Below are 23,166 nucleotides of genomic sequence, written 5' to 3'. Positions count from 1 at the left end.
TTTATCTTTTCTTTACACACACACACACACACACACACACACACACACACACACATATAGCCCCTTTGATTCCAACCATGTCAGAGAACAAAATTTATCACCTGACATTGGTGTCAGCACTGATATGCTGGTAGCCTGCAGAATGGCCCCATCATGTGGTCAGTACACTGATCAGATACTACACCAAGAAGCATTTACTACAGCAAACTATCCCTCCAGAATTAGACTATGGTTCTAACACATGAAGCAGAAAACATAAACACAAATGCAAACACTTCAGGACTGTAGCCTCTAAAATGTAAATGTAAATTCAAACAGCAGCAGACAATAGTTTAAGCAATCTGCTGTGCAGCACTTGTAATGTGTCAAACAAGCACAGCACACTTGAATTCAGAACCATTTCAGATTTATTGTTTTCATCCCGTGACATCATTTCCAATGACAACAAACTCTTCAACAGTAGAATGAACAAGAAAAAAGTTCAAAATAAAATCTGCCAAATGGTGCTCCCTTGTTTAGCTTCAGTGTAAATGTTGTGGAGGGAACAGAGAGGAGGAGAAAGAAAGGTGGAAGGAAAGAAAAGAGAAACTATTACAATTTCCCGAATTCTGAAGTTCTTCAAGTCATTTATTGTGACAGCCTGGAACAATATAAGCCCTCCATTCCACTCATTCTTCTCCTAAATGGCTGACATGGGTGAAATAATAATAATAATAATAATAATAATGATAAGAATACTAAAAGTACAAGTTGTTGGGGTTTTGTCAGCGTTGGGCTGTCATAGACTACACCCTTGGAAAAAAAATACAATATCAATAAATAAGGAAAATAAAAAATAAATACTCACGACTAAGTGCATCTACGTGTGTTTCTTCTGCCTTAAAAGTATCAAAACAAAAATATTATATTGCAAATAACATTGGTCATTTTTGAAACGTTCAAGCTATCATGAGAAAAATGAAAAACAAAACAAAAAACAAAACAAAGAAGAGGCAGAACTGTGGGCAGCAAAGAAGCAAGAACTTCTTCTATGGTTTCCAATAATTATCAAGGAGCAGTGGCAAAAAAAAAAAAAAAAAAAAAAGACAAAACAGAAAATTGCATGTTTCCACAACAGGTGAGCTGGTTTAACACCTCTGGAACAGTTTTCGACCTCAGGAAGTTCAATGCTTCTCTATTCTGAAGCAACAGGTTTATGTTTTTATTAAATGGTTTAATACAGAGCCTTTCACCTTCTGTTAGAGCCACTTTGAGGGGAAAAAGATTGCAATTTTACAAGATCATGTCACATATTACAAGAATAAAGCTGGACTTCTTTAAAGTGAAAATTAAGGATAGAGAAATTTTACTAGAAAATGCCATATACTGAGTAATGTGGTAATAATGAGAAAGAAATGAGTTAACATGATGTTATGGGACAGACAGAATCAACGAAGCTCTCTGACAAACATTTGTAGCAGAGTTCTATCGTCAGTCCAGGGAGGCCACAGAGGAGACGTGACCGGAGCTGAACACCGCTCATCAAATTATGACTTCTCAGGAATCTCAGGTTTTTTTTCCCGCAAAGTGGCCCCAATACTCACATCGTGGCCAAATGCAAAACACAACAAAAATAACTGCAATTACATGATTCAAAAAATGCTGTTTCCACAAATAAAAAACATCCTTCAATGGCAAACAAAGTGAGATGTCACAACGGCATCACTGGCAAACATGGCAGATGGGTCACTGATGTGCAAATGAAACACTCACTCACTGTCAGGCTGTCTGTATGACTTGTGGTAAGAGATCATTCTGAATCTGTATGACAGCTCTGCTGACAGCATTGGTCGTCAAACTGAAATCATGCATCATTGTGAGTACACCAGCAGAGGCAGACTCTGTGGTAAACAGGCATGGGGCAAAGAAGCTAAGAACTGAAAGAAAGCAACTCAAAAATACACTGGTGCAGTGTTGATGGGACTTGTGTGGTGAGAGTAATAAACACATATGGTATATTTAAAGCCATAACATAACAAAGTAATAAAGAACTTTACTAACCAAACAGAGACAACTCATTCATCCTGGTGTGAAGGCTTAAATTGAGCTTCAGTCTATGAAGCCTCAGGATGTCTAAAGGATGAACAGAAGTCTGCTCAAGTCAAGTTACATTGACGACTTGAAGAGCTTTTCAGTGTCAGTAACAATCAACAGAAGAGACAATGAAGGATATTTAAGTGTAGATCTATCAGACTGAAGGTCTAAGGGACTGGTCTTCAAGAATTTAAAAGCTATGATGAACTGTGCTCCAAGCCGTGACACAGTTTTAGACAGGTGAACCCTTTAAAACCAGCAGGCAGCAGCGATACATACGTCCCTCTTTAGCCCCAGACTCTGCAGGTCAAGATATTTTCTGCAGAAGCAGACAGTCACAGCACAGATGTGGGCTGATCCTCCACTTTCAAACATGTTAGAAATGTGTAACGTGCGTTGACATGCATCTGGTCATGGTCTGCTAACAGTCGTCCCTCATAAGTTAAATGCTTGTTTGGAGTATTAGGAAGGAAATTCTAACAGTAACGTGACTGAATATGTTTGCATTGCAGCATAAAGACAGTTGCAGTGGCCTTTTGGGGAGATATCAGCTGTTACTGACCACATATTATTACTGATGAATGGTGTGGATGTGATGTTGGTGTGTGTGTGTGATGTGTATGTGTGTTTGTCTTGGATTCTGGAGCAGTCAACACATTTCTCTTTTTTCTATTGATCTCACTCCTGTTTTTAAAATACAAATGTTCACCTAAAAGGTGCTATGTGTGATTAGTTTATTACTCTGAACTCAATGAACATCTCCACCAGTGGTTTCCAGCCAAGATACAAAAAACCCAAAACAAAACAAAGCTCATGCTTCACATATAATTTTTCATGTCACGAATCTTTGCCTGTTTATTCTGAAGTCCTGGTTAACTCTTTAGGAGTCACTAACACCAGCTCTTCCAAAGTTCAACATTAGCCTTGTTGTAATGTCAGTTTTCAGACAGACGTGTGCATCACTAAATGCAAATGGGTTTCACCATGCAAAGTAGTTCTTCTGTAGAGATTAACTGTGACATATTTAACAGTAACTGCCAGGTGGAACTTGTGCTGAGTTAACTGATGTTGGTATTAATGCTGTTTGGTAATATTTGACCCTTTTAGACTGAAAAGTAAAATATCTGTCATGTCTGACTCTGCACTAAATATGAACTGAGAAGACTTTAAATTACATTTTATAAAACACAATGTATATCTCCAGTTGCAAAAGGTTATGCTAGTAATTGCACACTAAATCTAGTTTGTTACGTTATTTTGTATTTCCCTCCTCTAAGCTACATGAATACTATTAACCCTCAAACAAAGCGATTTCTCAGTATCAGCATAAATGACTAAAGCAAAGTCAGCCTTACATCTCCAAAATATTGTCAGGCAAAGTAGATATTATTGCTTGTCTGCCTAAAACTGTCATTTCTGGGAGTCATGTTAGAGTTTGTGATGCTACTATGACTTTATGTTGATTGACTGTTTGATTGGACAGTGCTACAGATTTACACAGTACTGAAGTCTTTTGCTATCTAAGACATTTCCAAGTTGCATTGGTGCAGCCTGATCGAGTAAATGACTAGTTTAAAGCTAACTACTCATTAGTGAGGACTTAGGAAGAAACTTTGCATGGTTTTCTGAATAGCTGGTGCCACCCAGGACTCCTGGTCTCCAGAAAATCAAATAAAACAATCTGGGAGGGAAATGTCTCTTTGGAAAATAAATGCAACCCGAGACAAGCCGGAGCAGTTGGGAACCACTGATGACTGATGTGGTGTTTTACGTTGTGTGTCCCTTGGTCAAATTTGGCAGGAAATCTAAATGCTGAAGTACTTTATAACACAAAGAAAAAAGATTACAGCATGCTAACATGCTAATGTCTATCATGTAACCTTTAGTAGTTTAGAATGCAAAGGTCAGGAGGTGAGCATGCTATGTTAGCATCAATGTACAGCTGTAAAGGTTGTCAGAGACATATTTCACTCTGGACCTACAAACTGACTAACACTGGCATCCCGAGAGCCAAAAAAGGGGAAGCTCATACAAGCACAGTCTAAATAAGCTATGGCATTCAAATGAAATGTGATCGCAACTTGGAGACAATTAACGACACATAGCACCTTTTATCATTGAGGAAGAGATGGTCTATAACAGCCTTGTACTTTCTCTCTCGTCCTTTTCTGATTGTCTGCTGGCTAAATATTTCACTCTTTTAACTTCTTGTATCTCTGCTGGGCCCTTGCTTCTCTCTCACCTCACCCCACCCTCACAACTGTCATTCCTCAATCCTCTGCATTTTGTTCCATCAGTTCTTCTTTAGCGTTTCTCTTTCATCTTTCCTGTCTTTCACTGCTTACACCACAGTCCACCCGTCCTCCCTTTCTCCCATCACTCCCAGAAGATGTTGGTGATGTCAGAGTCCAGGCTGAAGATCCAGATCACGAGTGGTGCAGAGATCAGAACGAACGACCAGGACACGCCCTTCACTGACTGACGCAGCCTTGTCATCATGGCACCGACAAACCCCGCGCTAGCCCTCGTCCTCTGCAGCTCCTCTTCTTCTTCTTCCAGTGACTTTTTGAACAACAAAGGAAAGTGTTAGACACAGACCAGATTCAAATAGCCCTGCTGCGCATTAACAGAAGCACTGTCAGGTATGTCGTCTGACCTGGATCTGGCTTCCTGGCTCGATGTAGTTGCGGGCCAGAAATTTGAGAGCCTCGTCCATCAAGATGACAGGAATTGACATCTTCAACACCACCACCCACTGAGGCCATGACAGAGGACGTATCTGGAATATCACCTGAAGACACAGACAGAGGGCGTGGCCGTGTGGTGGATCATTTCAAGGTGTCAGTGCAGCACAGCTGTAAGCTTGTGGGGTGTTACTCACTGAATTTTCGTATCAGTGGAAGCCTTAAAGGATCTTCCAGACACATACAGTACATGCATGCATGCTTACCGGCAGTGGGTCTACATATAGAATGAGGAAGTGTAGAGCCATGGACAGACAGATGGCCCCCACTAGCCAGGGGTTGGACCAGGGAGGCATCTTCAGCAGGGACTGGTTCTCTGATAGGCTGGACAGCACAGGAGAGGAAGGAAGAGGTTATTTTTGCTGCTTACACTGTCTGATCTGTCACTTTACAGTTTAGACCAGCTTCACCTCTACCCTTGATCTAAAGCCTCCTTGCAGGTTACATCAAATCATTATATTCTGACCACTCAGGTGAATACATGACAATCACATTGTTTCATACCGGACAACACTGGATATGTAGATTAGTATGTGGGTGTGTTTGTTTTGTTCTCACCTGTTTAAGGCATTGCACATCTCTATCGTAACCAGGACAGATAGGGCCATAGTCATGGGATAAGGAGACTCAAAGACGGAACACTGTACGCCAGCAAACTCAACGTGGCCTTCACTGCACTGCAGGTAGTGGGACTGTGTGGAAACAAATGAGTAAATGATACTTTTGTCACTTTCCTGCAAAACCATCTCAATTTCCAACCGCGGCAAAGAATTCTAATGCTGACATGCTTTTGTTGAGTTATTTTCCTGCAGACGTGGAATTAACACAATGGTTAACGTGATGGTGTGATTTTATTATGATTAAGATAATTAATAATGAAATTAATTATTAAGTACAAACAACACTGCTCACCCTGTTTGTGTTAGTGCCACAGTGAATTCATTAAACTACAGCATATAATGTAAGACCACAGAACATGAGAAGCATGACAGAGGAGGAGTGATGGGGAGATGTGTGTTTACCAGTTGATAGAAGGAAAGTTTTGGTCCATCGTGGGCTGCCATAAACCACCAGGCAGCAGCTCCAACAGTGGCTGCTCCCACATAGCCTGCAGAGAGAGGTGGAAAGGAGCAATTTAACTTGTCTAATAGGCAAGATGATCTGATAATGAAAAAATAATCCAGACTTTTGGTGGTAGTACTAATGATCATCATTTAATGATGTCATTCTGTCCCATGACTCACATCCAATGATAAGGTAGCGACAGAACAACCAGCTGGAGATCAAAGGCTCTTTGGGGGAGCGGGGAGGGCGGGACATGATGTCCAGGTCTGGAGGGTTAAAGCCCAGAGCTGTTGCTGGGAAACCGTCAGTAACCAGGTTGACCCACAGCAGCTGGACTGGGATCAGCGCTTCAGGCATGCCCAGTGCGGCCGTCAGGAAGATGCTGAGGAGGACAGGTGGAAGAGAAGGAAACAGCGAGAGCCTTAATCATCCATCCAACTCAACTAAACTCTCTATCAATCGACAATCCTTCTTAGTACACCACTTGACTTTTTTCAAGCTTTCTGACAAAACGTTCTGCATCCACTCATATCAGCTCTGTCACTAACCAGACCACCTCTCCTATGTTAGACGATATCAGGTATCTGATGAACTGCTTCATGTTGTTGTAAATGGCCCTGCCCTCCTCCACGGCAGCCACGATGGTGGAGAAGTTGTCGTCAGCCAGGATCATCTCAGAGGCTGACTTGGCCACCGCCGTGCCACTGCCCATAGCAATGCCGATCTCAGCCTTCTTCAACGCTGGTGCGTCATTCACCCCGTCACCTGTCTGAAACCACGAGGAAAGGCAGGGATGGAGGAGGATCATTTAGTGATACCACAGGAGCAGAAGTGCTGTTATACTGGTTATCAACATGCCTATGATATTGCTCCAAGTACAAGGCAGTACTCTCACCATGGCAGTGATGTCACTCAGGCTCTGCAAGTACTCCACTATACGACTCTTGTGTGTCGGTTCCACCCGGGCGAAGCACCGTGCCGTCATGCAGGCCTGACGCTGCAGGTGAGGGGGCAGTTCATCAAACTCCCGGCCTGTCAGCCCCCCGTTGATCCCCGCACCCTCCTGCTCCTCTTCCTGCTCTGTGATGATGCCCACCCTCCGACAAATAGACAGGGCTGTCCCTTTGTTGTCACCTGGAGAGAAAAATGAAGAGTGGTGAGTTGTTCGATTAATGCTTTGTTTGTCCATCTGTAATGACAGCTAAAGAAAGAGACAAGGGTTTTTCTAACAAAATTTTCAAAGTAACTTTCAGCTCATTGCAAAGACTTAAATCACATTTCTTGTAGTGAAAAATTGTGTGTTTCCAACTAAAACACACATGCAGTATATAGAGAATGAACAGTCTGAACAGTGTGTAATGAATACTCTAGGGCAGTGGTTCTCAACTGGTCTGGCTTCAGGACCCGCCATCACCCCTTAATGACAAGCTGCGACCCAAATTGAGGAAAAAAGCATTAAAAATCCCCTTCAAAATAAAAGCACAGGATGTTTTTTCTCAACATTTTTTTTTTGCCCAGCAAAGGCCTGCAACCCACTGAAAACAGGTCGCAACCCACCAGTTAAGAATCACTGCTCCCGGGTGTAAACAGAATGAACATGTGCAGCAATTTCAACAGGCAGTGCAGGTATAAGTATAAAATACAGTGTAATAATACTATAAAGTGCAGGTGTATAAGTGCAAGTAATATTAAGTAATGACATGTAACATATATTAAAATCATTATTTCAAAGAAAGCATTTTCAAATTACAAAGCAACTATTTTAGTTGTACTTAAAGCTGGAGTAGGTAGAGCATTTTAGAAGCATTCTTTGTTATATTGGTTGAAATTCTCTTTACATCCTGAAAGCAATCATTAAATCAAACGCTCTGACAAACAAAAGAAAAAAACCTGTGGCAGCTGATGGTCTATAAAAAGCCCACTCAATCATTTCAGTTGGCCCAAATGAAATTACTGGATGGCCTACCTGCCTGTCTACCTACATACCTGCCTACCTGCACACACTCTGCTTGTGTACTTTTTGCACATGACCGGAGTCTTCACAAGGCTAAACAGATATATTGCTAAAGCTTTCGAGAGCTAGGTGCACAAGAATGGCAGAAAAAGTGAAGTCACAATTTCTCAGTGCTAACAGCTTGATGGCTGTAAGTACTAACAACAGCCATGTTTATTCTTTATGTTCAGTGGGTGTTTTCTTACATTGAATGAGATGTAAGGCAGTTGGATACAGTTAGCGATGACAGTGACGGGCTGTGCAGGCAGCATGCTACACACCTGAGCTGGAGAATGAGTGAGCTACTCAGTCAGCATCTAATCCAGTTACACATAGCACACACCCACAGCAGTGAGCAGTAACTGCTGGGCTGCGCAGCCCATTCAGACTGAAAGGAACATTCATCAAGGCTATTTTGCTTGTGTTTATGTCATTGTGACGTTTAACAGAGTTGTTTACTTCTGTTTATGTTAACAGAAGCAGTCTTCTCATCACTGCTCCCTCCGCAAAGCACTCTTGTGGACTTGTTCTCCAGCAGCAGTCAGGCAGTGTATGTTCATGTGTTTTTGGGGAGTGGCTTTGGAGGGAGGGGGGGGGGATGGGATTTTTCAGTTGTATACTGTCGAAATCTAGCCTAGTGCCAACGTTACTAATTCACTTACAGCTTCAGTTAAAAATGTCTTACTAATAATACCATTGTTAATAACATTTTAAAGGAGTACTCCAATGGTTTGGTATTGTACTTGCATAAAGTTAGGGGACGAACGGCATCTTAAGAAAAGAATGGTCAAAATTAACGAAAAGAGGCTGGGATATTCTCACTTTTAGCAACCAGTATGTAATGTTATTCTTAATATTACAAACTGTTGGTGGCAATGTTAGCAAATGTTAGCAAAAATGATCCCTGTCAGTGAGGATGCCTTAATCCTCTGTCAATAATGTGTGTAACATTGTCATCCTACACATGATGCAAATCAAAAACTCTATTGTTGTAGTTCTAAAATTATCTGGTATACTTCTGAGAGTATACTGTATCTGTGTGGGTTAGTATATTTGTATTTAAGGTGTGGTTTTGCACGCACACACACACACACACACACACACACACACACAGTGTATATTAAGATGTGTGCTTGGTTGTGTGTGTGCAAGCTTACCTGTGATCATGATGACTCTTATGCCAGCCTGGCGACACATTCGGACTGCGCCAAGCACTTCTTTCCTGGGGGGGTCCAACATGCCCACACAACCCACAAAGGTCAGGTCCGACTTGAGAGAGGAAAAGAGACGGAGGCAAGGTGTATAGGACTAGTTTAGCTTCTCCAGTTCATCCAACAGCCATCACCAACAGTCTATTTCTTAATGTAGAGACACTGGTAAAGACTGATGAGAAGAGGTTCCAGTTCCCATTTGGCAGACAGAACATAACTTCATGTAAGTATTCTACGGTATATCGTCCATTAACATCTGACCAACTTTATGCCATGTCTTTAAAACTGATGAGGACAGTGTTTTTCATCAGAGCTAGAGCACACTGTCTGGACGATGCATTCATTTTAAAAACATTTCAACACCATCATCACTGTCATCATCATCACCTCATAGCTGGCGAAGGCAGCTGAATTCTCAAGGTTGAGGCAGTGAATCTCAGGGGGCGTGTCCCTGGTTGCCATGGCGAGACAGCGCAGTGTGTCTCGACCAGATCCCCATTCCCGCACGGTGGACAGGACCTGCTCCCGGACTGCCGGGCTCAAAGGCACACGAGCAGAACTGCCGACCCGGATATAATTACACCGCTCCAATACACTCTCTGGAGCTCCCTGAGCAGACATGAGAAGTATTGCACATCGGAAGGAAGAAGAAGATGACATGACTCTTCATAGCCACTGGATAACCTCATGAATCATAATGAGTGATCTGTAACTCACCTTGATAAACATCTTGGCTCCAGAAGCAGACCTGGTGAGTTTATTGGACGAACAGAAGACAGACATGGACTTCCTGTCTCTGGAAAACTCCAGCGTCAGCTCTTTCCTCATCAGCTGCTTAATCACCTGAAAATAAGCAACAAAAAGAAAACTGCAGTATGTGCACTTCATCTTGAGTGCAGTCCAGTGACTTTTACCAGCAGAGCGTACAAAATCAAAACAGAAAGGACCAAACACAGAATCTTTGCTGGAGCCACTGAAACACTGCTCCCGAAAAACAGACCAACAGAGACAGACACAGCTCTTCATTAGTCAGGCTTAATGGTCTCACAGGTAACAAGGCATAAGAGAGAAGAGAAAGCATGGAAAAGGTTTCAGAAAGCCCTGCGTAATGGATGCAGAGGTCAGAGGGATGATCAATGAACCACTTGCAATAGCACTGTCTTTAGCTTTCCAACAGGATCTCTCTCACTTCCTCTCTCTTGTCATCTCAAACTCTCTCTCTCTTTCTCTCTCTCTCTCTCTCTCACACACACACACACACACACATACACACACACACATACACACAGAGACAGACACACACTTACAGAGCAGCATGCTGTAGCTCTCTCAGCAGGGTTCAGTCCTCTCAGGTCGGTGTCGAACACGTTCATTTTCTCCACCAGACAGCAGAGGGCAGTCTCTGTCGCCTCGCCTACCTTCTCATACACACCCTTTGCCTGTAAAACACACACACACACACACACACACACACACACAGAAGGAACAGAGGTCACAGTATGTAACATAGTGTCCTCTTAACTGTGAAGAATAAGACGCTTCAGTATGAGACATATTAAGAATTTGATTCCATGTGTAAATGTTCCACAACCATGTACAGTCTATGATGTCTGAAGGGCTGCTGCAGTCACGTTTGCGTGTCTTACCTCATTGTAGTCCAATGATGAGTCATTGCACAGTGCACAGATGGAAGCCATCTCCACCAGGCCTTCATACTGACTGCACTTCACCACTGAGCCATCCTTATAACTGGAAAGACAGGACAGGCCATGACAGACAAAACAGGAATAAAAGAGATAGGAAAACAGGTAAAAAAAGGTATTTACTATATAGATAGTAACAAAAGGTTGGGGAGATAAATTGTGGGCTCCATCCAAAATCCATAAACAGGTCAGGTGTTAAGTGTTAAAGGTTATAGGTTAAAGACACTCACACTTCCCCTTCAGGGGCGTAAGTAGATCCAGTGACTGTGAATTCACTCAGTCTGCAACGCTCCCCCGACACACTGTCTACAATAAACATCTGAACACACACACATGCACACAGACAGACAATGCAGTAGTTGATTAGTTCAACAATGTTAAGCAGATCACATTTGAGGTTAGGTCCACATTCCAATAGGCCTAGCCACCTCACGAACTTCAGATTTTTAAATCAAAGCCAACTCCACAGTAAGTCAATCATCTGGCCAAGACCTGTACCTAACTGTACCACCGCCACTGATGCACAGGAAGATTTTTTTCCCCAAATTTGATTTTTCTAATAGTGGAAATACTGAAACAAAAGCTTATTTTCAAATAGCAGCCATGGCCAGCAAGTAAAAAGAGGTTGGTGAATTCAGGATAATGTACAATGCCCTGTTCAGCAATCTGCTGCTTTGAGTTTCTCATCATAACAGATATTGTGATTAATCAACTAATTATTTCCAGTTGCTTCTTCTTTTGATTTTGTATTTCATATTAAGCTATTCCCAATATAATTCAACACTTCCTGCAAATATTTCACGTTAAAAGCCTGCCAGGAAGCAGGGGCAAGATGCACACTGAGCTTTTAACGTGACACACCTGTACAGGAAGTTTGAGTTTGCGTAAACTTCGGCATAAATTGTTCCACTCTTAACTTACTGTTTGTAGTAAGAAGCCTAATTATAATATAGTAAGGGTCCAGAGCTGGGTCCTCCTCACCGATGGATAGACAAACTTCATGAACTCACCATTAGTGCAATTAGGAGGGATTAAAGGCTTGAAAACATGTTGCTGATCAGTCTCTGCTGGGTCCATAATTATTATTATTTACCTCAATGACAGGCCTTTATTTAGAACAGGCTGTTATTAGACAGGCCTTTATCCCTTATCCCATCTGCTACCCAATTAATGCAAACTCAACAGTGCCTCCAGGTTTTCCTTTTTCCTTGATAACATGTAGTATTATGCACATTTCCACGACACTAATTCTAGCAGTGCAACAACTTCTGTTGCTCTTAGTTTCTCTTCTTTTACATAAATGCCACTTTCATTCAGCAATTAATTCCACTCTTGTTATGTTTTCCTTACTCCAGTGGAACTTACTAGTCATTTTTCTTGATCAGTGCTAAGCTACAGTGAATTAAATTCCAGCCTTCCTGTTGTTGGTAGGCTTTTAATGTGAAAATCTGTTAAATGATATAACCTATAGCCTACTACAGTAGGCTATAGGTTATATCAACCCTGTTAATGTTTTAAATATTGGCTTTTATATGAGACTTTAAAGTGCATCTATTTGTTAGACAGAATGCAAGTAAGCTTAATTGTTTGTTAATCTAATGTTAGCTCTAATGTTAACATTAGTGGTTAGCAAACTACTTTTTTAAATAGATTTCTCAAGTCACTGAAATTATGCTCATTGTTTATGGATGCACACCTCAAGTATTACTAATCAATGCCACCACGATGTAATCATTAACACTGTATCATGTCAATCACATGAGAGCTAAAGCAGGCTGACGGACCCATATAGCATTTTCATGCGAGGTGGATGTCAGCCCCATATTTATCAGTCTGATGGTACATTCCTCTCATCTTACCCTGCAGACTGACATCTGGTTGGTGGTCAGTGTTCCTGTCTTGTCAGAGCAGATAACAGAGGTGCAACCCAGCGTCTCCACTGATGGCAGGCTGCGGACAATAGCATTCTTCCTGGCCATCCTCCTGGTACCCAGTGCCAGGCAGGTAGTGATGACTGCTGGGAGGCCTGATAGAAAACACAACAGGCAGACGAGGGAATGAGAAAGAAAAAAAAGGATTTCTGGAGAAACTTCATTTTTTTGTTTTATTTTTTTCAGCCATTGAACTTCACCTCTAGAGCAGTTGTTTTTTATGTGCCTTGCTCAAGAGCACACCATCCAAGGCTACTTACAGTGAGTGCAGAAAGTTAGTCATTTTATTTCATCACCAAAAATTTAGTGAGCTTGGTGCCTTTCATTGTAAAAATATAGGAAATACACATTTGTAAGAAATTCTTTTTCTGCACTGATAGAAAGAAGATGTTTGACCTTCTGGTATGGCAGCTACAGCCAATGCGACAGCAATCTTGAAGTAGTAAACAGCTCCTCTCAACCAGCTGCCTCCATGAACTGGGTCATTGAAGTGTCCCACATTGATGGCCCACACTGCCACACAGATCACACTGATGACCTGCAGGTTACAAGACAAGCATTAGGTCGTAATAAAGGCATATTCATTCTATAAATTACATATCAAAAACAATAACAAAGAGTCCAAAGTGACCAAAACCGCTAAAATCCACACAAACACACAGAGGTCCTTGCCTTAGACAGCTGTTCTCCAAACTGGTCTAGTTTCTGTTGAAGTGGGGTCCTTTCAGGGTCAGTGGAGGCCATCTCATCTCTGATTTTCCCAATCTCTGTCTGCACCCCTGTCGCCACGACAACCCCGATGGCTCGCCCTGCTGCAATGTTGGTACCCTGGGCAAAGGTCATGAAGGCACAACTGTTTACCAATCAAACTCTACCTCAAACTGTCAGATTTATATGTTCTCACATAACGCAGTCAAAGTGAAATGGAAGATTTAGTGTACTGATTTCTTTCTCTCCTTTAATAGCAGGATCTAAAGTCAGTGACTTCACATGAGTGTGTGAGGTCACATTCAGTCCAGCAGTACTCAGATGACCACGCCAACAAAGATAACCTGCAGGTCTGCTGCCTGTCAGAGTGATGGCGCTAAATAAAACATCAATGGCTGTTGTTCTTTGACCACAGACCACCTGGTGACTCAGCAGCCTTTAAGGCCCGACAGAGATAATGCAACACACACACACACACACACACACACACACACACACACACACACACACACACACAAACATACACCTCAACCAGGGCTCTTTTGTCCCATAAAATAATGGTCATCATCCCTCTCACACGCTCTGTCTCGTATCTATATTCTATATTGTATCATGTGGTTGTTTTTTTTGTGGTATTAAATTTTTTGCAATTTATAGCACCCTTTGGTATTTTCGCAATGTATATTTTAACACAACAAATCCCACATACATCACAATATGGCAATGTATGTGGGATTGAATCTAAGTAAACTGCAGTGTGTGTTCTAGGGCTGTCAACTCCAATTCCAAATGCAAATTTCTACTTGAATTGTAAAACATCATTCGGAAAACTAATATTCAAATATTGGTGGTGGTGGGTGGGGAAGTGGAAGCATATTTGAACATCAATTTTAGCCAATTTTGACTGCCCTAGTGTGATCAAGACAATGAGGGAACATGTCACTGAATGCACCAGTGTGGCTGACTGCTACTGAAAATAACAATATACAGTATTGCCAGTTTTATCCTTCAAGTATAACATAAACAGCTGGAATGTTGGAATGTTAATTATGGAAATGTGTAAGAAAGTGAATTGCTAAAAAATGCACTAAGCCACAGACAGATATAGTTGTTGAGACTCACAGAGAAGAGCATGTTCTTCTTGTCCTGGTTGACAGCTCGGGGATCTGGTACAGGATCAGTGTGTTTGAGCACTGACACAGACTCCCCTGTCAGAATGGACTGGTCCACCCTCAGAGTGGTGGAACGGATGGACGTCAGTCTGATGTCAGCGGGAACCTTATCACCAACTGGTGATTGTTGGGAACAGAGACAAAAAAATGTATAATGTAAATATGTTAATATAAAATGCACTAGTTAATAAACGTTTGTATTCAGCTGTTTGACATCCGTTGTCTCTTCATGTTCATCTTCATAATTGCAGACTGTACAGGTGTAATGCATTAAATCACGCCATCAAATCTATGCTCATGTGGCTGAACAGGAAGGCGAAACCTGAGGCTACAGATTCCCTGAGCCACAGCAGCGGAAACTCAAAACACACCCACATGAATGAAATTCAACAATGACACGCAGGTTGAAAATGCAGGTTCAACAGTTTGTATGTATATGGAACATATAAATATGTTGTTGATAAAAAAAAATCTTTTAAATACAAACATTTATGAATTTCTATTAAATATTATTTGAATAAAAGAAACATTTTTGTGTGCGGAAGAATTACATTTGTGAACATTTTTTTCTCAAATTTTATGCATTTATACAAACACTAAATTTTTTGTGTGCACAGAAAAATATTAATTTCCTCAACATTTACATTCATGCATTCATTCATCCTATATACCGACTATCCCTCTCGGGGTTGCGGGGGGGCTGGAGTCTATCCCAGCTGTCAACGGGCGAGAGGCGGGGTACACCCTGAACCGGTCGCCAGTCGATTGCAGGATAACATATAGAGACAGACAACCATTCACACTCACACTCACACCTAAGGACAATTCTAAGAGTCACCAATCAACCTAATGAGCATGTTTTTGGTCTGTGGGAGGAAGCCGGAGTGCCCGGAGAGAACCCACGCATGCACGGAAAGAACCCACATTTACATATAAATCACAAAATACATAATAATAGTGAAGCTTTTTGTGCACTTTCATTAATATTCACTTGTATTTTCCAGTGTTTTGAATCTGAAAAACTGAATTTTTGACATTATTTTGAATTCTATCCTTATGTAAACTGTTGCAGTCAATGGGGAACAGAGCATTCCTGAACACCAGTTTGGAACAATCAGTCTTTGTAAAGACACAGATTACAGACATCTCTATCTCAGTGTTGGCAAGGTGAAGTACACAAATTGTCAGAACTTTGTTTTGAAAGTTGAATTTTGACACTAGTTTCAAATCTGCTGTTACATTTCGTAAGTGCAGACCATCGTTACCCTAACGCAACTCTTATGTTGTCTTATCCTTTGTTTTAGGGTGTGTGTACTTTTACCATCATAAATCTAATGATCACAATGTGCCATTGGTGGCAAAGGTTGTGAGTTCAAGACCCAGGTGATACAGAATGACCTGCTCAGGCATTGTGATGTGATTGAGACACACACACACAGACACACACACACACACACTGTTGCACATAAAGTTGGAATAAAAAGTTAAAGTGTATATCTTCTCAAAACTTTATTAATCAATCTCTTTCAAATATATCAAAATGACAATTAAATCACAATTAACCTTTACAAACTGTAGTCAGGCTTAAATAAAATTGATCAGTTTAACAGGAACCACATATTCAAGAAGATTTCATGCATAAGAATATCCAATATTGCTGTTTCAAATGTCACGCAGTCACTAATGTTGAGTATAGCCAGCCCTGACATGGATCAGTGCATTAAGACTTTGTGGTATACTGTCCACAAGCTTGTTGATGTTGTCAGTCCCTGGTCGCAACGCCGTTGACGTTTCCATCCAGCACCACCAATGGTGTCTTTCCTCCATAATGTATACCGGCCCATACCATCACTGAGCCGCCACCAGTTCGAGTGGTTTCCTGGATGCAGTCATTGTGAAGGTTTTCGGCACGTAATGACTGAACCCGTTGTCTTCCATCTGTGTGGTTAAGGACATAGCGACTCTCGTCTGTAACGATAACATGTCACCAGTGCCAAAGCTGTAATCTTTTATCCTCCCTAGCCCAACGAAGTTGAGCTCTGTGTTGAACAGTTCGGCGTGGACACTCGGTCATTTATCTTGCTTGGTAACCATGCTGAAGCAACCTTCAATTTACAGTTTGGTGGGAAACATTGATTCCATGGTGTCTTCTCCACAAACGATGAAGGTGTCTCATTGGCATTTTCCGGTTTCTAGAGCACACATTAAGTAGCTGCCGATCATCTCGTCTGGTAGTCAGTTCTGGTAGTCCTGGAGATTTCCATGGCCTCAAATGACCCTCTTCTCGATGAACTTTGAGGATTTTACAGACTGCACCCTGGGATATTCCAAGCAAATCACCAATATTGGCTTGTTTGTGTCCATCCTGTCGGAGTGCAAGCACTCTTTGGTGTATTGCCAGTGGCGTCGGACGAGGCATAGCCTAGGGAAGTTCTGTGTCAAATTTGGTTGAAAATTATTTCATACAATTCTGAAAACGTGGACCTATTGCATACAGGCTTTAGGCAAGAAACGGAAAACACAGCAAATGTCTTTTATAGCGCCGAACAAATGTTATGCATGTATTCATTTCACCTGGGTAATTGGGACACATAATGTAATCATTGCACCTGGTCAAAAGTGATGACTGATGCATTCAAATAGGATTAAAGAGAGGATTGTATCTGAAAACAAAATTATTCCAACTTTATGGGCAACAGTGTGTGTGTATATATATATATATATATATATATATATATGTGTGTGTGTGTGTGTGTGTGTGTGTATGTATATATACACTATATCTGGAATACTTTACTGCCATAAATTCTGCCTTTAAAAACATAATCAAGTTTGGTTTTGACAGATGTATTCATTTAACTATGTGTATATTATAGAGGCTGTAATTTGCAGTGCCAATTTCATGAGAGGGGAGGAATATTAGAAAAACCTTTCAATTTAATGAACTCCAGTACAAAACATCCATCCACTATGACCTCAATAATAAAGAAGAATTATTACCGTCCTGACAGTGTCAACAAAAACTGAAAAATGATGAGCTTTGTAAAAAGCAGAATTCATGGCAGAGCTGCTGGCTTGCATTACATTGTACAGGTGTACCTAATGAAGTGGCCTTTGAGTGTATATTTCCAAATATATTTTTCCTACAGCTGGAAAACTAGTCACTCTCAACAGAAAAGAGAGACACAGATTAGGATACTCATGTGTCGGCCTAAACATGACATATCATGGATTAGGTATGTAGATATTTTCTTGTAATCCATATTGATGCATGTGTCTGTTCTTATCTCGTTTGCATGTTTTACAGTTCAGAGATGTTCATAAGAATGTGTTTTTCTCATTTGTGGACTGAATCATGAAACAGCTTTATATCTTTGTATTTATACATGACATGATATTAAAATAATTTATTCATTGGCATAGTTTTTCACTTTTAGTTTTATGGAACGATGTCTTTATGTTATTCAGGAAGCCAAATCATTGATATAGAAAAGTTCTCTGAATTCATGAATACATAGACATGTGAGATCAAACGTGCATGTGAACAGTCTTTCTAAAATCTAAGACTAAATTTTAACTTGTACACGGGCCAAAACTAAACCATCATGTAATAATCTGACATAAAGTGTCAATTAAGTGTTAAAAATAATCCTTCACAGAAACATTTCCCTTGTTTTTCCACAGATTCCAAGAAGAAACCAAGTGTTTGTGACATCAATAAGCATGTCTGCTTCATGCAAACAAGGACACATTGCAACACACGAAAGGTTAGCATTATTCCAACGGAAGAGCACAGCTGTTCATAAACTGTTTACAAGTGTTTATATATGCGAGTGAGTCAGAGAAACCCAGAGAGCAGAGAGAGAAGTTAAGAGAAGCTCCTTTGCTTTCTTTCATCACTATATTAACTAGTTAGTAAGAAAGCCTGACAGAAATTATGAGATCTGTTACAGAACGACAAAGAAACTTTCCACATTGTTGTAGAGAGTACTGCAACTTCATACTAGAGAAGAAATATCCCTACCTCAAGTGAACTTAATTCAATCATGTATACATATAACTTAAGTCTAATTAATGCAGGGGGGGTGTATCATCATCATCATCATCATCATCGTCATCATCATCAATTGTAAAGGGAACTACCACAGAAGCAGTTTTGAGTTCTCTGTCTGGTGTTTATATGTTATATTATATTATTATTACAAAATTGGTTTAGATCACAATGAAGGCCAAGTTTATAGATGGATGTGGTCTGACCCATAAGTTCTGAGCATTGATGTAATAATGTAGCAATGACTACTTAGTATTCATGAGCTGGGACATCAACATGTTGGTGAGCATCATGGTTGGTGAGGTCTTTTCACCAAAATGGTCTAGTTATCTAGTTCCAGGTTTGAGGCTTTTTCAGTTCATATCAATAAACTAACATTGGTCAGTAGAATTGAGATGACTCAATGGGAGAACGTTCTACTCTAGGCACAATACTTACTCAAAAAAATATTTTTTTTTAAAATTAATGAAAGGTAATGTAGAGTGGACCTGTACGGTTAACATCTTTCATATTAAGGACAGAAGATGTTTTTTTGGAGTGACTATAAAGCCCTTTCATTCACATTTGTGACTGTGGGCTTTATAATTGAAACTGACTTGACTTGACTTTACTGTACAGCTGTGTCAATCTCATCCATGCTTGGTGCCATTTTTGTGGCTCTGGGAGGGGAAGATGAATTCTTAAGCTGGTTGAAATGGAACCATCTTCAAAAACATTGCAAAACCACACTTATCTCACCCTAAAAGCACAACGCCACACCTTCCTTAGAAAGAATACATCACAACTGGTACACACAGAAAGCTTATACCATTTAAATCTGCTGGTCTGCAGAATTACACAAAAAAGCATTGCTGGACAAAAAAGCAATCACATCAGTTTGCCTTTTTGGTACTTTCAAGCACTTAATATTGGCTGAAACTACTGGCAGCTTCATTCCAAAAATACAGCTGTACCCAGAAAGTCAAACTGGTCACTCCATTATGCCAAAAATGTTGAAAAGAGAATAAAGCAATAACAGTGAGTCACACTTAACACAGCCTCAAGCTCTGTCCTTTTGTTCCAGCTGTGATCAGTGTCACTGAGTTCCCATGCTCTGGAAGTCGAATACTTTTACTGAAGACTGAAGGGCACTGGATCACCAACACATACACAAAGAGACACACCAAACTCCTAACCCTGTTTCCTCTCTCTGAGCAGCCTGAAATAGCAGTTTGTATCTGGAGTATTCAGTAGTTTTCTTACTGGGTCAAGATTTTGAGTGTGTGTGTGTGTGTGTGTGTGTGTGTGTGTGTGTGTGTGTGTGTGTGTATGTGTGTGTGTGTGTGAGAGAGAGAGAGAGAGAGAGAGAGTGAGAGAGAGACAGAGAGAGCAGGCTGTTACTACAGCTGAGTCTCCATAAAGCCAAGCTGGACTGATTTCATTTCTGAATACAACTGACCTCGACGTGTTTACTCAAATACAAAAACAGTTTTCAAATGAATCATTTCAGCTGTTAAAAGTCCCATCTGGTCCCATCTGGTCCCATCTGTTCTAGTACAGTCTTTGACAGGAGAAGAGCAGCGACAGATGCTGGGAAAAAAAAAAAAACACCTGAAAAAATGCTCAGAAGCACTCAGAAATGTTGAAAGCAATGCTGCTGACCAGCTTAGATTTTCCATCTCCTCTAATGTGATTGGTCACATTGTTGACAAATCAGTAGCTATTCAAGTTTCACAACCTCACAAAAAATAGCCACTGAATACAAATGCTGACATAAGAACCTTAAACTCTAAATGTACTCTAACACTTCAGAAATTGTGATGGCACTCAAAAAACACTCCAAGTGGATGAAAAGGATTTACACAAAAGGCCTTCAGCTTAAATGTTATACCCAATATTAACGCACTGTTTAAAACAGATTTAATAATCGCTTCACACACAACTATTCTTGTCTGTACTAAATAGAATTACCAACCTCAGCCAACTAGTCAAGTTACCAGTTGCTGTCGCAGCAACCTTGACCTTTGACCTTAAACCACCAAAATCTAACTAGTTCATCCCTGAATCCAAGTGAACATATGTGCCAAATTTGAAGATATTCCCTCAAGGTGTTCCCATTATGAGAATGAGAATGAAATCTGGAAACATGCTTCTGGTGATGGCTGTCACTGGTGCGCAGGCATAAGAAACCTTTTGAGATTGCAGCTTTGAGATGCTTTCCAATTAAATATTTTCCATGAGGGCCTTGTAAGCCTCTCACTGGGTTTCCATGATGATAGCAACCAGAGTGGAGGCCAGAGACGTAGTGGCAGGCATGCAGATTAAGATGTCTGCCAAGAATGACTAAACAAAGATGCCGCAGTGACATTTCCACTGTGTCCAAACATCCATGCAGTGGAAATGTCCTGTGCTTAAGTACAAAGTTCTTTCCAAGCTCACTGCAATACTGTAGACAGCAGTAGACTGTAAAATAGTGAATGTAAAACACACATTTACACCCCCCCCCCTTAGATTTCAGTTTACAAGATTCAATGGCTACCCTGTAAAACAATAACATAATGCTTTTATCCACTCCATGGACTGTGAGCCTTTGCAGAAAACAGAGACGGCTGACTTAGTTGTAAACAAGCATACTCCACTGTTGTTGAATCAGTAAACTGAGTGTGGCTGTATCATCAATAAGCTGTCTGTATACTGGATTCTACAGTAATTTGTACATTATGTGAGAAGACGTTGGTAGCTTCCACAGCCTTGAGGAGCTCCAGTACATATAACCCGTCAGAGAGAATTGAATTGACTTTTACCTGCTGCTGTCTTACTGTAGCTCCTGTCATATATGCATCCTACCGGCAGAAATCCAACAATGCAATAGAGGGACGCTACCATGACTCCATCTCTCATCTCACACAGTGGTGCATGGACAATCACTTGCACTTAAATGTCTCCAAAACAAAGGAACTGGTCTTCGACTCCTCCAGCACACGCAGGTCAGCCTCCAACCCCACCCACGCCCCCATCAGCATCAATGGTGAAGTTGTTGAAATGGTGGAGAGCCACAAATATCTCAGCATCACCCTCGACAATAAACTGAGCTTTGAACAACATACCATTGACATCCATTAATGCTGCTCCATTAAGACTCTCTATCCTTCGCAAACTCTTTTCATGTCATTTCATTTCTTTTCTAAACCTAAATCTAAAAGGTACAAGAGGGAGATGATCCTGAATGTAGCTGTGTCTGAAAGCTTATCCCAGTAATTTAGTGGGATAAACTGCCTGCTTGCTTGCTCTCTCTTAATGTTAAAACTTGTTTATATACTTAGTTATACTGTAATTGGAATACATATTACTACACATTACTATATATTCAGTTATACGTATATTTTTAACAATTGCTGTTATTCCATGTTTATAAGCTTAGTTATATTTTTTTGAGAACATTTTTTTTTCTCTCTTAGTTTTTATTCTCATCCTATTCTCATCCATCCAATTTCCCAAATTGGGATCAATAAAGTAAAAGTCTAACTCTATCACTTGTTATCAATTAACCTGTTTACCTGTGGAATGTTCCAAACAGGTGTTTTTTGAGCATTCCACTACTTTCCCAGTCTTTTGTCGCTCCTGTCCCAACTTGCTTGAAAGGTGTTGTAGGCTTCAAATTCAGAGCAAGTATATACTTAAAAAACTGAATGAAGATAATGAGGTAAAACAAATATATTGTCTTTGTCCTGTTTTCAATTGAGTAAGGGTACTCCAATCAGGATTTCTGGGGTCCATCACAGCTCACAGGGTCTATTTGAAGCCTTCTATTTATCTTGTAACATCATTTATTTATTCAACTGCTCTTAACATTGTATATCAAGTAGTAAAATTAAGAGATGAGAAAGAATCATGACTTGACAACTGTTTATTTATTGGCAGGCAACATGTGCAACATATTCTACTCTCTCTCTTAGAGACACAACTGAAACCATAGCAGCCTACTCTTTGTTATTGGGATCAGCTTAGAGCTTGACAGATACAGCTTTCCTGTGGAATAAACTACTTAAAATCATGTAAATCAGAACAAAACATGGGGCTTTTATCAATTTACCCCAACTTCAGAGATTAGAAAAAAGGCTAGAGCCATAATATTGTTTCAAGTCAGTCAGCCCTCAATTTTTTTTGTACTTAATGGACCATGGGCAATAACGTGAACAGCACAGAGAGATGGGACAGTATGATTCACATCTCTAAAAGCCTATTGCTTAAGCACCCATGGCATACTTTTCTTTATAAGCACAAGCATCCTCGCATGTTTGGCGGTCAGCTTATTACAATATTCCTGCTGTTCTTAAAAGTCGTTCACTATCCACCCTTGTGTGCTCAGCGGACAGAGTTAAGCTTGTGCTGCCTGTGCAAGAGCGGGAAAGTAGCTTTTTAGCTTTAGCTCTGTGCTCTGTGGATAACTGGATCCAATAGGTTGCTTGCAGTCATGTGACAGCAGCTGGGTCCATGACCTCTGTACCAAGGTGCTCTGGGATGACTGTCGTTTCA

General features: G+C 40.7%; 2 protein-coding genes across 2 annotated transcripts in view; one reads left to right on the top strand and one right to left on the bottom strand.

Annotated features, from left to right (window-relative positions):
- Positions 1-23,166, top strand: part of LOC143319756 (uncharacterized) — a 210,441-nt gene that overhangs the window by 153,554 nt on the left and 33,721 nt on the right. The window lies entirely within an intron of this gene.
- Positions 390-23,166, bottom strand: part of LOC143319145 (sarcoplasmic/endoplasmic reticulum calcium ATPase 2) — a 33,572-nt gene continuing 10,795 nt past the window's right edge. Inside the window, exons 7-24 of the mRNA XM_076727794.1 lie at positions 14,551-14,717; positions 13,393-13,548; positions 13,117-13,258; positions 12,649-12,815; positions 11,020-11,108; positions 10,733-10,835; positions 10,394-10,525; positions 9,804-9,929; positions 9,474-9,695; positions 9,033-9,144; positions 6,778-7,016; positions 6,431-6,651; positions 6,062-6,264; positions 5,840-5,925; positions 5,376-5,509; positions 5,024-5,141; positions 4,730-4,864; positions 390-4,635 (exon numbers count right to left, since the gene is read on the bottom strand). Of these exons, the coding sequence (XP_076583909.1) occupies positions 4,450-4,635; positions 4,730-4,864; positions 5,024-5,141; positions 5,376-5,509; positions 5,840-5,925; positions 6,062-6,264; positions 6,431-6,651; positions 6,778-7,016; positions 9,033-9,144; positions 9,474-9,695; positions 9,804-9,929; positions 10,394-10,525; positions 10,733-10,835; positions 11,020-11,108; positions 12,649-12,815; positions 13,117-13,258; positions 13,393-13,548; positions 14,551-14,717 (2,738 nt within the window). The 3' untranslated portion in view covers positions 390-4,449. The remainder of the gene's footprint in view (positions 4,636-4,729; positions 4,865-5,023; positions 5,142-5,375; positions 5,510-5,839; positions 5,926-6,061; positions 6,265-6,430; positions 6,652-6,777; positions 7,017-9,032; positions 9,145-9,473; positions 9,696-9,803; positions 9,930-10,393; positions 10,526-10,732; positions 10,836-11,019; positions 11,109-12,648; positions 12,816-13,116; positions 13,259-13,392; positions 13,549-14,550; positions 14,718-23,166) is intronic.

The sequence above is a fragment of the Chaetodon auriga genome, chromosome 4 (genome assembly GCF_051107435.1).
Source record: "Chaetodon auriga isolate fChaAug3 chromosome 4, fChaAug3.hap1, whole genome shotgun sequence".
NCBI classification, from domain to species: domain Eukaryota; kingdom Metazoa; phylum Chordata; class Actinopteri; order Chaetodontiformes; family Chaetodontidae; genus Chaetodon; species Chaetodon auriga.
This window is presented reverse-complemented; position numbering and strand designations above follow the sequence as displayed.